This window comes from Pseudochaenichthys georgianus, chromosome 17 (assembly GCF_902827115.2).
Source record: "Pseudochaenichthys georgianus chromosome 17, fPseGeo1.2, whole genome shotgun sequence".
NCBI lineage: Eukaryota > Metazoa > Chordata > Actinopteri > Perciformes > Channichthyidae > Pseudochaenichthys > Pseudochaenichthys georgianus.
In genome coordinates this window covers 31,773,460-31,786,886 of record NC_047519.1, presented here as the reverse complement: position 1 = coordinate 31,786,886, position 13,427 = coordinate 31,773,460, and the positions used below count along the sequence as shown (strand labels likewise).

The 13,427-nt window shown below is 41.4% G+C and overlaps 1 protein-coding gene across 1 annotated transcript in view; it reads right to left on the bottom strand.

Moving 5' to 3' along the window:
• LOC117462378 (dynein axonemal heavy chain 8-like) overlaps positions 1–13,427 on the bottom strand; it is a 46,287-nt gene that overhangs the window by 20,770 nt on the left and 12,090 nt on the right. Inside the window, exons 34-59 of the mRNA XM_071206222.1 lie at positions 11,584–11,824; positions 10,840–11,039; positions 10,607–10,760; positions 9,055–9,218; positions 8,679–8,886; positions 7,878–8,039; positions 7,434–7,658; positions 7,176–7,344; positions 6,907–7,089; positions 6,643–6,830; positions 6,476–6,562; positions 6,277–6,384; positions 6,060–6,194; positions 5,790–5,951; positions 5,455–5,701; positions 5,100–5,341; positions 4,859–4,999; positions 4,524–4,755; positions 4,286–4,428; positions 4,063–4,197; positions 1,304–1,426; positions 1,003–1,216; positions 814–923; positions 546–709; positions 271–463; positions 57–179 (exon numbers count right to left, since the gene is read on the bottom strand). Coding sequence (XP_071062323.1) covers positions 57–179; positions 271–463; positions 546–709; positions 814–923; positions 1,003–1,216; positions 1,304–1,426; positions 4,063–4,197; positions 4,286–4,428; positions 4,524–4,755; positions 4,859–4,999; positions 5,100–5,341; positions 5,455–5,701; positions 5,790–5,951; positions 6,060–6,194; positions 6,277–6,384; positions 6,476–6,562; positions 6,643–6,830; positions 6,907–7,089; positions 7,176–7,344; positions 7,434–7,658; positions 7,878–8,039; positions 8,679–8,886; positions 9,055–9,218; positions 10,607–10,760; positions 10,840–11,039; positions 11,584–11,824 — 4,453 coding nt within the window. The remainder of the gene's footprint in view (positions 1–56; positions 180–270; positions 464–545; positions 710–813; positions 924–1,002; positions 1,217–1,303; positions 1,427–4,062; positions 4,198–4,285; positions 4,429–4,523; positions 4,756–4,858; positions 5,000–5,099; positions 5,342–5,454; positions 5,702–5,789; positions 5,952–6,059; positions 6,195–6,276; positions 6,385–6,475; positions 6,563–6,642; positions 6,831–6,906; positions 7,090–7,175; positions 7,345–7,433; positions 7,659–7,877; positions 8,040–8,678; positions 8,887–9,054; positions 9,219–10,606; positions 10,761–10,839; positions 11,040–11,583; positions 11,825–13,427) is intronic.

Below are 13,427 nucleotides of genomic sequence, written 5' to 3'. Positions count from 1 at the left end.
GATTCTCTCGCCCGTTGTATAGGATAATTAATGGTTTGATTGGCTTGTACCCTGACCTTGACAAGGTGAGTCATGGCATCTGTGAAGAAAACCAAATCCAGGCTAGAGCCCCTGACGAACTCGTTGTGCAGGGTCTGGTACAGCATCAGCTTTTCTGATAAAAACTCAAAACTTGGCACCTGAATTAATTTTAGTTTGCACATATTTTGGTGACAGGCTTCTACATTGATTTCACAGATATCATACAATGTTGTAAATAATACATTTTACCAGTTCATAAATTTTGGGGGCATCGAAACAGGCATCTTCCTCTTCTTCTCCAGTGGGCTCAGGAGCCTCTTGCAGGAAATCCACAAAGTATGGCTCAGAGTGAAGTCCTGGGACCAGACTGGGGTCAACATGCTCTTCAATCACACGCGACACACCCTTCTCAAACCACTGTCGGTCCTCTGAGCAAATAAACCTATAACAAAATAATGTTTCAGTTTGCCATTCTGCCATTTTGGAGTATGCAAAAGGGGCTTTACTGTCTGTTAGCACGGTACCTGTCAGCAATCACCCTCGTACATTCACACTTGAAAAGAGCCAAGAGAGTGGGGATATCATTGCAATCCTCAGCCTTTACGTTTAACATCCCTTGCCAGATCCTGGACAAGTCTCTCAAATTGAAGACGTAGTGGAACTTGGATGGTGTAGGAAGCATTTTTGTCTTCAATAAGAAAACAACAAATCAGGTCATTCTTCATTAAGAAATGTATACCATTAATCAATCTATCAATATAATCTACTTCACATCATCTTTTCAGTAAGCACCTTTGTCCACTGCCATAAAATCCTCCCAGCAGACACCAGACTCTTTACCATATCTATAATCTCAGGATTGAAATTCCTGCATTCATGGAAATATCCATTGCCAATTACACCTGCACAGAAAGTGTAAAAACGATGCGTATCATAGACACAAAAAGAATAAGAAAAATGCATAATGTTAGAGACAGCTACCAAAGATCTTATCAATGGAGGTGTTGGATGGCAGAGTACAATTGAAGACTGTAAACTGTCTCTTCAGTCTTTGTGGGATGTCGTTTCTCCCACCACCAGGATGAATCATGGCAGCCTGAATCATTACATCCACAATAGTGGTGAAGTCTCCCGGTTTGTCTAGGTTGTACATGCCCTTCATTTCCATCATCTGGCGTACTATCTCATTTGTGATCTGGAACGGCAGTCAGACACAGAAGATACTCAGACTGAACATAACATAGTCAACAAATCAAATTTAAAAAACTTGTTATATAAACACCTGATCTCCCCATTCATTGACGATAGGCATGTTGATGTCATCAACGAAGACAGTCATCCTGCGCCCCCCTGGGGGACCATAGGTGCTGCCGATCCTTTTCTCAATGTAGCTTTCCACTGTGCGCTTTAGTAGAAAAACAAATATTTTGCAATCTGATTCCCAACTGTTGCAATCTGATTCCCAACTGATTCCTAACTGTTGCAACTGATTCCTAACTGTTGCAACTGATTCAAAACGGTTGCAATCTGATTCCTAACTCTTGCAATCTGATTCAAAACTGTTGCAACTGATTCCTAACTGTTGCAACTGATTCCTAACTGTTGCAACTGATTCCTAACTGTTGCAACTGATTCCTAACTGTTGCAACTGATTCTTAAAGAGCCTGTGACACGAGTTTCCCCCATCATCGAAACCCATCAATTTGAGTAAATATTGTCCCCTTGAAAACCGTTACTGAACTGATTTTGGATATTTGTACTTTGATAACCATTAATCTGCCCTTCAATGTTGACCATTTTCTGGATCTTCTCGGGGATTCTTCAAGTCCCGCCAAATTATGTGTGACGTCATTGTGGGCACAGCGCTCCAGCTGCACCGTCCAGGATCCCAGCATCTGCATGTAAACCTTTATATATATACAGTCAGATGTAAACGCACGATGGTGCACACAGCAGCAAGCTCAGACAGTGATGACAGTTTAATTTTGAACGTGTCTGAGAGCTCATATGAGGCTGAAGGATCGGTTTATGTTGTATCTGTTAGAAGTTTAGGAATTATGTGCGTCAATATCGGCGATCATACGGTCATGTAGCCAGTGGTGGAATATGGGACTAAAAATCATCCCGGGACTCTCGACCGGCCCACTTCGGTACCGCTAGTAAATTGTCAACGGGGGGAGTGGGGGATGTCAAGGGCGGCGGGTGCTGTAGGCTAGGGAAGGCTAAGCCTTCCCAAATATTTGTGTCACTGCATCCTGGTAAAATACAAATATAATGTATAATGTCTGTGTCTTTGACATTAGCGCTGCTAGCCACCTGTGCCCTGTACTACGAAGCCAGTTCAACATACCCTGGATATGTTTGAGTAACAAACAAACTAACAACAACAAACTAACAAACGAGATCTCGCTAAGCGGTCCTACGACGCTGGTTATCAACTCGGTAAATCAAGCCAGGGTTTCTCTCACCAGCTGAGAGCGCGTTCACGTGAAAGGGGCGGGGTTAGCTACATTTGACTTAAACATATAATCCAGGATACAAGCCACAGAGTTGCACCTGCATGGTGAATACAGAACAACTGGTTAAAAAATAACTAGGCCTACCGAGTGTTTGAAAGCGTATAGTTTTATGATATCACTGCCCCATCTAAGACACGAGTGGATCTGACTTTAATTACATTTGACTCGAGTGTTTTGTCAACATAATGTGTTGCTTAAAATAATACTTCTGCATCCAGTCTGTGACACTGTGAGTGTTGCACGGCCAGATGAGGCTGGAGAAGCTGACTCAGATAAGGAAATATATGATATATTATGATATTATATGATCGATGATCTGATTGATGATGTAATATGAATGATAAGTGCGACACGTCGGCGTCTTCTCTGCATACGGCAGTTTAAACTGTATTTCCTTTATCCTGTAATATGACTTGAGAGATTTAAACTCCGCACACTGAGTTGATCTCTTTTCTATAGACGCCGGAGGCGGGCAGCGTCAGGTAAAAAAAGTTATTTAGCCTTCCCAAACCTGAGCCTCACGCGCCGCCTATGGGGGATGTGCTGGTGACTTATCCGACCGGCCCACTTCGGTACCGGCCCATCGGGATTCGTCCCGATGGCCAGTCCGCCACTGCACCCAGCCCACGTAAACTGTCAACGGGGGAAGCCTCGCTGCGGGGAAACGGTGGACCTAGTGTCCCAATCGGAGTGGGAATAATAATAATAATAATCTGTGCATTTTATCCATTAATTTCCCCAACATTGTGGTAAAAAAAACCACATGTTTAATCCATGTTGGTGTACTACAACTACAAAAAGCATCGGTTTGTTTTCTCATCAGGAAATGCAGACCGGCTCAAACAAATGATTTTTAATCATCATCCTCACGATCATTTAATGTATCATATGTTCACCGAATTGACATGAAAGCACTAATAAATGTAGTTTCATCCACTTGAGTTTACAACTACAAAAATAATCGATTTGTTTTTATATCACATCCTACGGGAGGAAATTCAGCAGCTCTCACTACCGATTTTAATCCTAATTTAAATCATCATCTTCACCACGATCATTTATGTTTATGTTCGCCGAATTGACATGAAAGCACTGACACATATGAATATACTGTAGTCAACTTCATTAAAACGTTATTAACGTGCCTAATCTCAGTAATTCACCATTTCTACGCATGACAACACACTTTGTCCGTGTTTGGCTCTCTCGCCACACAGTGAAGCGTTCCCGCATTGACGTCACTTCCGGCTTCCCCCAAAACTTCAAAATGAGTCGAAGGAATTTCCCCGCGATATTCGAAATTATTGATATTTATCGGAACGGTATCGCTTTTTCTTTTTTAAACTGACGGTTCGAGATGACTAGTAGCCCAATATTTCATTGCACAACAGTTGTTGGGATGCTGTCACAGGCTCTTTAACTGTTGCAACTGATTCAAAACTGTTGCAATCTGATTCCTAATTGTTGCAACTGATTCAAAACTGTACAAAGCCATGCATAGAGAGCATGATAAATAACATACCTGAAACATAATAGGTTCTGTTGCAGATGAAAAGTTTACGGACTTGGACAGGTCTGTCTCTGGATCAAATTTTTTAGTGTAGCTTTTTATCATGACGGTCTTCGCTGTCCCTTGTTCACCAATAAGCAGTACAGCCTATGCAAAGAATATGTACATGTTAAAAAAAACTATTTATATTTTTTTAATGTAAATACACGTGTTATTTTATAGGTGACAAGATCACCTTGTGTTGCTTGGCAATAGTCTCCAGGAGGAAGGAGGTTCTTGTGTTATCCACATTTGGCACAAGAATGGAAGCGTAGTCAGGCACACAATCTGTTGGATAGATATACTCTCCAACAAGGTTATTCCAATGGCACCATTCACCTGAAACACAAATCATAGATGTATACAGTAACAGTGCTTTAAACACTTTTAAAAAACTGTTAAAGGCAGCAAATTGGTGGTTTTTAATGCTGTACCGTTTGTGTTGACCATGTACTCAAACATAGTCTCCCCCTGCTGGGTTTGAGGTACATCAATGTGACTGTCATGAGCTTGGATGAAGTTCTCCAGTTTTTCTCTATCCTGTAACTCCAAAAGGGCTCCCAGGCTCCACATCAGGCAGAAGACAAAAAGACGTTCAAGGTGGTGGTCACCGGCCAAGCCCCCTGTCTCCTTGGTTGGGATAAGGCCCTCCAGCAGATTCACAGACTGTAGGGTAGATCATATTCAGATCATTCAGTGTTTCATGACACAGGTTTAGAAACATACTTCCTAATTCCTGTTTGTCTTCAACATGTTTGTGCGTACATACCTGCACGATGTAGTTGCACTCTAACAGCTCCATTTTCGGTTTAAGATTCTGTTTCATAAATAAGTAAGTGTCCTCAAATATCTTGTCATACAGAGTCAAAATGCTTTCTGCCTCTCTTGCATTGCGCTTGTGAGACCATCCCTAGAACATAAAGAACATGCTCAACCTAAACACTCAATTTTAAAAGAAGAATTATTCTTTGCAAACACTATTCTTTGATCATTTAACAAATAAACTGTACCTGGAGTATGGGTTGCCAGCTGAGAGCTGAGGAGCTCATGAAGACCATACCCACCCGGGACACAGTAGCAGGGGAGGCATTATCCATGTTGTGCACTTCAAACACCAGCTTGCAGCATGGAGACATGACGATGCGGTCACCATTAGCCAGGGTCAGAGTTTTGTTATCATCCAGCACAGAGTTGAGGTTCTCAATCCATATGGCGTCCACAGGACCATCCAGCAAAATCCATATGAACTCCCCTAAAGTGTGAACATTTCAAAGCCATAACAACGAAATGTTTTAATATCAAACCATATCTTCCACATTAAAAACTGAATCTTTGTTGTCTTTTGTTAGTTATTAAGTCATTAACCTTTCTTGGCTTTAAGCGTCCTCCTCCACAGAGTGGAAAAGATTCCATCAGTCCAATCATTGGTGGCTACGTCAAGACGACCGAACATTTGTGGGGCAGAGATTGCTTTGGGATTCATGCGCATCTCTCTGTGAGGGGCTCCACATTCAGACATAGCTTTCATGAGTGTGTTGATGGCCGCAGTCTTTCCAGCTCCACTTGGACCCAGAGTCATCAGGCCATGACGCACTCGAGAAGACTCATAAAGCTGTTTGTAAAGGAAACACTTGAGTCATGTTTGATCCAAGCACAACACAACAGGAGCTTGACATACAAGTAAAGACTTTCTGAGGTACCTGAACAAGCTTCAGGTTCCATGGTGGGTGGTTGACTAGTCCAGCAAGCTCAACTTGATGAGCCACAGCAACTTGAAGTTCAACATATGTGCTCCCATCCAGCTGGATACCAGGGAATAGATCATTGATCAAACTGAGGAAGAGAGGCTCATCCTCATCCACCTGAAATATACAGAAAGATTCTCTTAAACAGTATCCACTGACACAGTACTATACCTCCGAAGTATGTTATCTTATCCAAGGTGGTAACAAAACTAGATTGTGTAATACCAATTTAGAAAGATTCATGTCACGTAGAACTCTCATGACAGTGCTGGACTCTGTGTCTTCGGGGCGTGCTCTTTTATTGGCTCCAAGTGTTCTTAACACAGACAGGATGTTCCTCAGGCCAAAGTCATAGTGGACCTGACAAATAGCAGAGGACGTTTGTCAGTAGGTCAAGCCTCATACCAAAATAGGAATCAAGCATTGGCCACAACATTCTCACCTGTTTTGTAAGTTGTTCTTCACAGAGTTTATAAAGGACAAAGAACTTCTGGGCCAATATGACATTGTCATTAAATCCACAACTGGCTAGTTTGACTCTCATGATGATCTGCCCAAAACAATAGCAGAACATTTACCATGTGTAATGATTAGAGCACTACAAAAACAGTTGTTTTCCAGCACATGTAGCTATGACTTACTTGCCGGTCTGGTACCATCATTGATACTGTCCTGAATTGCACTTTTAGGTTTTCAGGAAGTTCCTGACGACCTGCATACCCTGGGTTCTACATATCGAACGGAGACACAACATATTTAGTGTATTTTTTGTATTTTTCAGAGATTCCTGTGCATTTTTGTATCTTACCATTGTGATAAACAGGCCAAACTCTGGATTCAGATGCACTAAGTCTCCATCAGTAAAGATGAAAGAGGTTTTGACTTTCTTGCGTGCCATCAGGACAATGTAGATCTGCTGAGCAGCAACAGAAAGCACTGGCAGGTCGATTCTGTTGAACTCATCAAAGCAGCCCCAGGACCCTGACTGTGCAAGGCCTGAAAAAGAATAGATGATCAGACAATTGAAATGTTACACACCCTGCTGGATGAATCTTTTTATTGCCCGGGATACCTTTGTATATCTTGCCAAGTCCTCTAAAGTCCATCTGGTCCGAGCAGTTAAAAACCACAACATACTTGCCGAGGCAGCGACCCATGTCTTTAGTGGTTTCAGTTTTTCCTGTGCCAGCAGGACCTGCTGGAGCTCCTCCCATGCTCATGCCAAGAGCCTGGGACAGTGTGATATAACACCTGTTGATCAAAATAAATGTCATGATTCAACTTAGAAAATAAAGAGTGTAGAGAAAGGCAATATAATCAATATATAAATCTCTTTCCTGTCAGTCAGAGGGGTGATGACCAGACGGTCGGTACAGCCTAGGAACTCATTCTGATACATGAAGTCTACATTAGTAATGGACACAAGGACCTTATCCACATCCTCCTTGAAGAAAAATCTGCTCTGCTTCAGCCATTCAAAGTCACTGATAGATTTGATACGCTTTTTTACCTGAGGACAAATCAGGATATCAATATCAACATCTTGGATACATTACAAAAAACTGTCAAGATAAAGATATAAAGATTCGTAGAACCTACTAGGTCATTAAATATGTCACTCTGGTGCACATGGATTGTGACGAGCGTCTCATATTTGATTCTGTCAAATTTGGTCAGATCACAGGTTGTTTGTTTAATTAGTGCGCCGAGTAGATTTAGAAATTTCTTTTTGGTAAAAGGCATGATCTCCCTGTCATATTCAGCAGACTGCAGTGCCTCTTCTGAATCTCTTGTCCATAGCATCTGGATCCCCAGCAAGCCCACCTAGAAAAAGCATATAAAGAGATCACCACGTAGTAGTTTAATCAGGATATGAATTAGTCATTCTTTTTGTGGAAACATCTTCAAGTGTTGGTTGTTCGTATCCAACTTAAACAATAGAGAAAAATCGATCTAAAAAGACCCACGCCTAGTATTGAGCCGATACTTAAGGTAAACAAGGTACAGTCAATGTAGAGCACATATTCACTACTGTACTCGGACCTGGGATTGGAACTTGTCGAGGAAAGGCACAAGTTCAAAGTCTTCATCGTTGACCTCTAGATCTGCAGATTTTATTACAGAGTGCAATGAAGCCTGCTGTTGTAACAACAGCTGCCCGAGCCAGAGCTCCACAGGCCCCTGTCCCATGACAGGGTGGTCAAGCTGAAAACACAAATACACATTTACTATACAAGATACTATACTTCTTGAGAGGAAATCAGCAAAGTGCATTTACTCAAGTACAATTTTAAGGTGTTTTTTCCCCTCTCCTACACAGCATTTTAAAGTTATTGTATCAATTATAATATATGTATCAATTAATACATTTTACATACAAAACACATACACACTAGGGCTGCTCGATTATGGCAAAAATCATAATCTCGATTATTTGGGTCAATAATTGATACCACGATTATTAAAAACAATTATCCATTTACTTTGAAAACATCTATTTATTGAAAAAAAAAAATGGAAGAGTATGTTTTGAACAGTTGATTACCCTGAACTTCAAGTATAATTCAACTGAAAAACCAAAAAAAAAAAAAAAAATCGTTTTATTTAGATTGCTGTTTTCATAATCGTTGCAAGCCAAAATCGTAATTGCGATTAAAATACGATTAATTGAGCAGCCCTAATACACACTATACTAAATCATACAGTTTTAAAGATTCCCAACAATTTATAAAGTAATTCAAATCAATTGATTCACACCAACTGCAAAGAAGTGCTTAACATTAGGAGTACCAAATGAAGCTCCACATGTTGTTAGTACATGATTCTGCAATCAGCGTTACATACCGGAAGCTTCTCTCCCTCTTGTGAGATAACACCCATAATCTTGTCATACTCAGTTGCATGAAACTCCGCTTCGTTAACATTGTCAAACACTCCGAGAAGATGTGGCTGAATTGTGTGAGAGTCACTGGCTTGTCCGAGGATTTCCAAAAGGGATGGATCAGACACGAAGAAGAACCGTGGGAAGAGGAGCCTCTTTTTCTCAAGGTACCTGTTGAGTCAGATCACATGAACTCCAGTGAACACGTCGCCACCACCAACTGCAGCAAAGGGTTTGCATATGTGAGTATTAACCAATGAAAAGAAGGAAAAAGAAGGAGCCTGATGACAGTGCTGGAATGGAAGACAATAATACAAAACCAAATGTGTAAAGCTTTACCCTGCCAGAGATTTTTGACAGAACTCCAGCTGTTTCTGCAGATCTGGGAGGAGCTGTACCAGAATTGGATCACCCACGCAGCACTCCACCACATTTGGGACTTTGTGGGCTCGCTGCATTACTGTAACCCAGGACTTGTCAATGTTCTGAAAACGCTTTGCTTCCTACATTGGAAAAAATATATATATCATTTGAGGTTTATTTAAAGGCTGATAATTATTATTTGCAAACATTAAAGGCCCTGTCACACTGTACCGAAATTGACACCCGATGGACACACGATAAAGGAAATGTTCAAATTCGGCTGTGATCGTAGCAACATCGGGCCATTCGTGAGGGCATCTAAGCCATCGTATGACCGCCGGTGGAGTTTCTCAGGCTCCGGCAGCAACTTCGTGAGCGGCAACTTCGTAAGGCACTCGTGAGGGCATCTTGTCAAATCGTGTAATCATCGGTGCATTCACACTCACTCTGATCGGGGCGAATGCCCGATGGCACCGAGGATAACAAGATGCCCTCACGATGGCCTTACGAAGGGCAAAATTGACACACGAATTCAACACGAAAATGAACCTTCACAAGGTCCTTCGGCAATTTTTTGGCATGCCAAAGATTTTGCCACCGCTCACGAAGTTGCTGCCGGAGCCTGAGAAACTCTACCAGTGGTCATACGATGGCTTAGATGCCCTCACGAATGGCCCGATGTTGCTACAATCACAGCCGAATTTGAACATTTCCTTTATCGTGTGTCCATCGGGTTGTTTTATTGCACAACAAAATAATGTAAACATATTATGTAAATAACCCAATTTGTGTTCTGTGAAACTAAAAAGGATATAATATATTATTTTGAAGGACAGTTGACAGGAAGTTGTTGTTGTTATGGAAACAACATTGCGGAGAAAACGTAATATTTTCTACATATAAAGACGGATAAAGTAAAGAACAAAGTCTGAAGATATCAGTACAGTATCATAGTACTGTAACATAATTGTTTTTGTTACTTTCATTGCAGTTGTATGTCTTAAATGTAATGTAAATGTTGCCTTCGTGTGTGGTTCGGGGCCATCTTCGTGCGAAATTCACAATTCCATATTCGTGTGTCCATCGGGTGTCAATTTCGGGACAGTGTGACAGGGGCTTAAAGGTAGGGTAGGTAAGAATGGAGAAACCAGCTCGAGTGCGCTAGAATTTGAAAGTACACAACCGGAAAAGGTCTGCCCCTTCCTTCAGACTTCCTCACAGAGTCCCTCCTCCAACACACACAAACGCGCACATGACCAATGAGAGCACGAGATAAGTTTGTGCACAGATGGAAGGCTGACAGGCAGGTAGGCCATCCAGTTATTTTAGCCGGGCCGGCTCAGATGATTGGTCGTGCTTTTTACAGTATCACGGCTTCCACAGATGACATTTTTGTATGTATTATTGTCAAACCATTTAATATATTCATTGCTATCGGGATGTTAAGAGCATTCCATGGAATATAACAAAAAGTGTTTCTGAAGTGAACTACCTACCCCACCTTTAAGATAAAGTCAATTCGTATTACCTGTGGCAGGTCTTTGGCAATGTCACCCCCAACAAACACAGCTTCCAGATAGATCCACAGATTTTGCACAATTACCCACTGCTCAATAACATCCGATGATGTTGAAAGGTTTGACACCCATTCCTGGATCTCTGCTTTGTAGAAGGCACTGTACCTATAAAAGGAAGACAAGGACACTAGTTACTTAAGACTGCACGATGCACTGTGTGGCTTCAATGGTTGCTCAGCAGTACCTGTTGCTCAGCAGTGACCCCAGCACCATTAGACTGTCCTCCAGGAAGGTAAGGATCTCTGTTGTGTCCGCCGCTTTCAGCATCAGTTCACCTCTATCCTTAAAGTTGATCAGGCTCAGGAGCTGGACGGACCACACTTCTTTCACCTGTATCAACTTGGCGTCGATATCCTTCTCCTTTATAGACGATATACAGATGTCCTACAGATGCAAAGAAAGAATCAAGCTTAGGAGAACAACATTAGATCAAATACTGTAACTAGAAATTAGGGCAGGTTGCAACCCAAATCAAATCAAGTTTTATTTATATAGCACATTTATAAACGATTTTTGGTCGAGCCAAAGTGCTGTACATATAATAAAAATAGCCTACAGTAGACACTTTACAGCAAATACAACAGCACAGATTGTTCAGAATATCAGTATGAGAAAAAACGACACCCTCTATCCTTAGACCCTCACATCGTACATGGAAAAACTTCTGGAGAAAACCCACAGTTTAAAGGGAAAATGGGAGAAACCTCAGGGAGAGCAACAGAGGAGGGATCCCTCTCCCAGGACGGACAGACGTGCAATAGATGCCGTGTGTAAATCGAAGAGATAATACATTTTAAAGCATAGGTAGTCCAAATGTTAGGAAATGCATGTGTCTGTAATAAGAAGATGAATCTACGAAGATGTCAACTACAATCCTGTGGGAGCCATCAGGGAGGCAGCATGACAAGTATCCAAGAAGCCAGCAAACCTCAATATCGTCCTTGTACTTCAGAAGAGGCGCTTCCATGATGTTGCGCAGCGTAAAGGTGACGGACTCCACCTCAAAATGGTGCCCAGTCAGGCCTGTGATCCGGTCCCAGTGTCTCCTCATCATAGACTTGCTTGCCATCATCTCAAGCAGAGGACATGACTCACTGAAATCATCAATTGTCTTTTTCAGGTCCATGAAAGCTGGCCAGTCCTTCAGTGCTTTAGGTAGCTTTCGGCACCTAGACATAGGGAACAACATTGATATAAAGGTTTGAAAGAAATAGACAAACAGTTTAAGTTGTATCTACTGTTGAGAGCTTCATAGTATGTTGAATACTTAAAACGAAAGTTAGTTATAATCAAATATAATCAATTATATTCTTGTATAACCCACAATGAAAATGCTTCATATTTTAGGTTTTTCTATATTTACAGCATAAACAAAACAAAGTGGTTTGTTAAATTGAGTGTAAGACTTATAATGATTTATGGGTGTCACTGATAAGGGAGTAGGCAGTTTCTTTCCTCTCCTCTCACAGCAGGGAGGGGGGCTCCGGACTTAAGCAGAAACACATTGAGGCCTCAAAAAGGTGGTTATGTCATAGTCATAGAATATGTCTAGTCATGTTTTGTTTTACACAAACCTGGGAAGGTGTGTCTTATGCCAGAGCCAATAGAATATGTTGGTTGGGTATAGAGGAGGTGTTTGTGGGTTTTCTATCCGGTTTTTTGAGCATAAAAAGACTGGCCTTTTTGGATTTTCGGTGGGGAGAGGGGGGGAAACCCCTGGTATACTCTCTCCCGGTAGGCTCTGTCTTTCAGAGCTGGGTTAGACGGCTCTCGGTGGTTTTATGCTGGAAAGTTAATAGAACGATCTGGAATACATGATTTTATGCTGGAAAGTTGCTATAACGATTCGGAATACATGATTTGGGTTTTATGCTGGAAAGTTAATAGAACGATCTGGAATACATGATTTTATGCTGGAAAGTTGCTATAACGATTCGGAATACATGATTTGGGCTTTTGAAATGAATATGAATTAAGGTTTTAGATAAAAAATATATAACCCCATTTTGATATGTTTTGTATGATTATAATGTGTTAAAAGGTAAAGACTCTGTACTGGTTTGGACCTATTATTTTTTCTTCAAATAAACTGATCTCACCTTTTGGATTGGGACAATAAAAGGGAAAATCTGTGCTCTCCTCTCCTGCTCCAAAGGTAAGATTGCACCCTGCCACACACATGTTTAGGTAGGAACACACCCCATTTACTGATACCAAAATCCTTCGGGATCGCTTAAACAGATTAAAAAGAGTTGTCTGAATAGAAACAGCAGTTAATTGAACCTGGTTCTTCGGGGAGTTAATAGAGGTGAGATCTTGCTGACGTTTGGTGGATCTGAGCCAAGCAGTAAACTTACATAGACTCAGTAACTTCGGTCGGGTCAATTAGTGAGGTCAGAGTAATTTACCGGAATAAATTAATCGGGGCCTCACCTAGAACTCTAAACACTACATATACTTTAATAATTGTAACTTTCTACAGAAGTTATAGAGATGATATTGTATTAATGGGCCACATTACAGTGTTTTGTACAATCATGTTTTTATATTGGCACATGCTTACCTATAAGCCAGTGTTTCTCAAACTTTTTCATACCAAGGACCACTTAACCAATAAAAAAAACACACGCGGACCACCTAACTCCCCTAATACCATCCATCCATCCATCCATCCATCTTCTCCCGCTTATCCGTGGTCGGGTCGCGGGGGTAGCAGTTCCAGCAGAGAGCCCCAAACTTTCTTTTCCCTGGCGACATCAACCAGCTCTGACT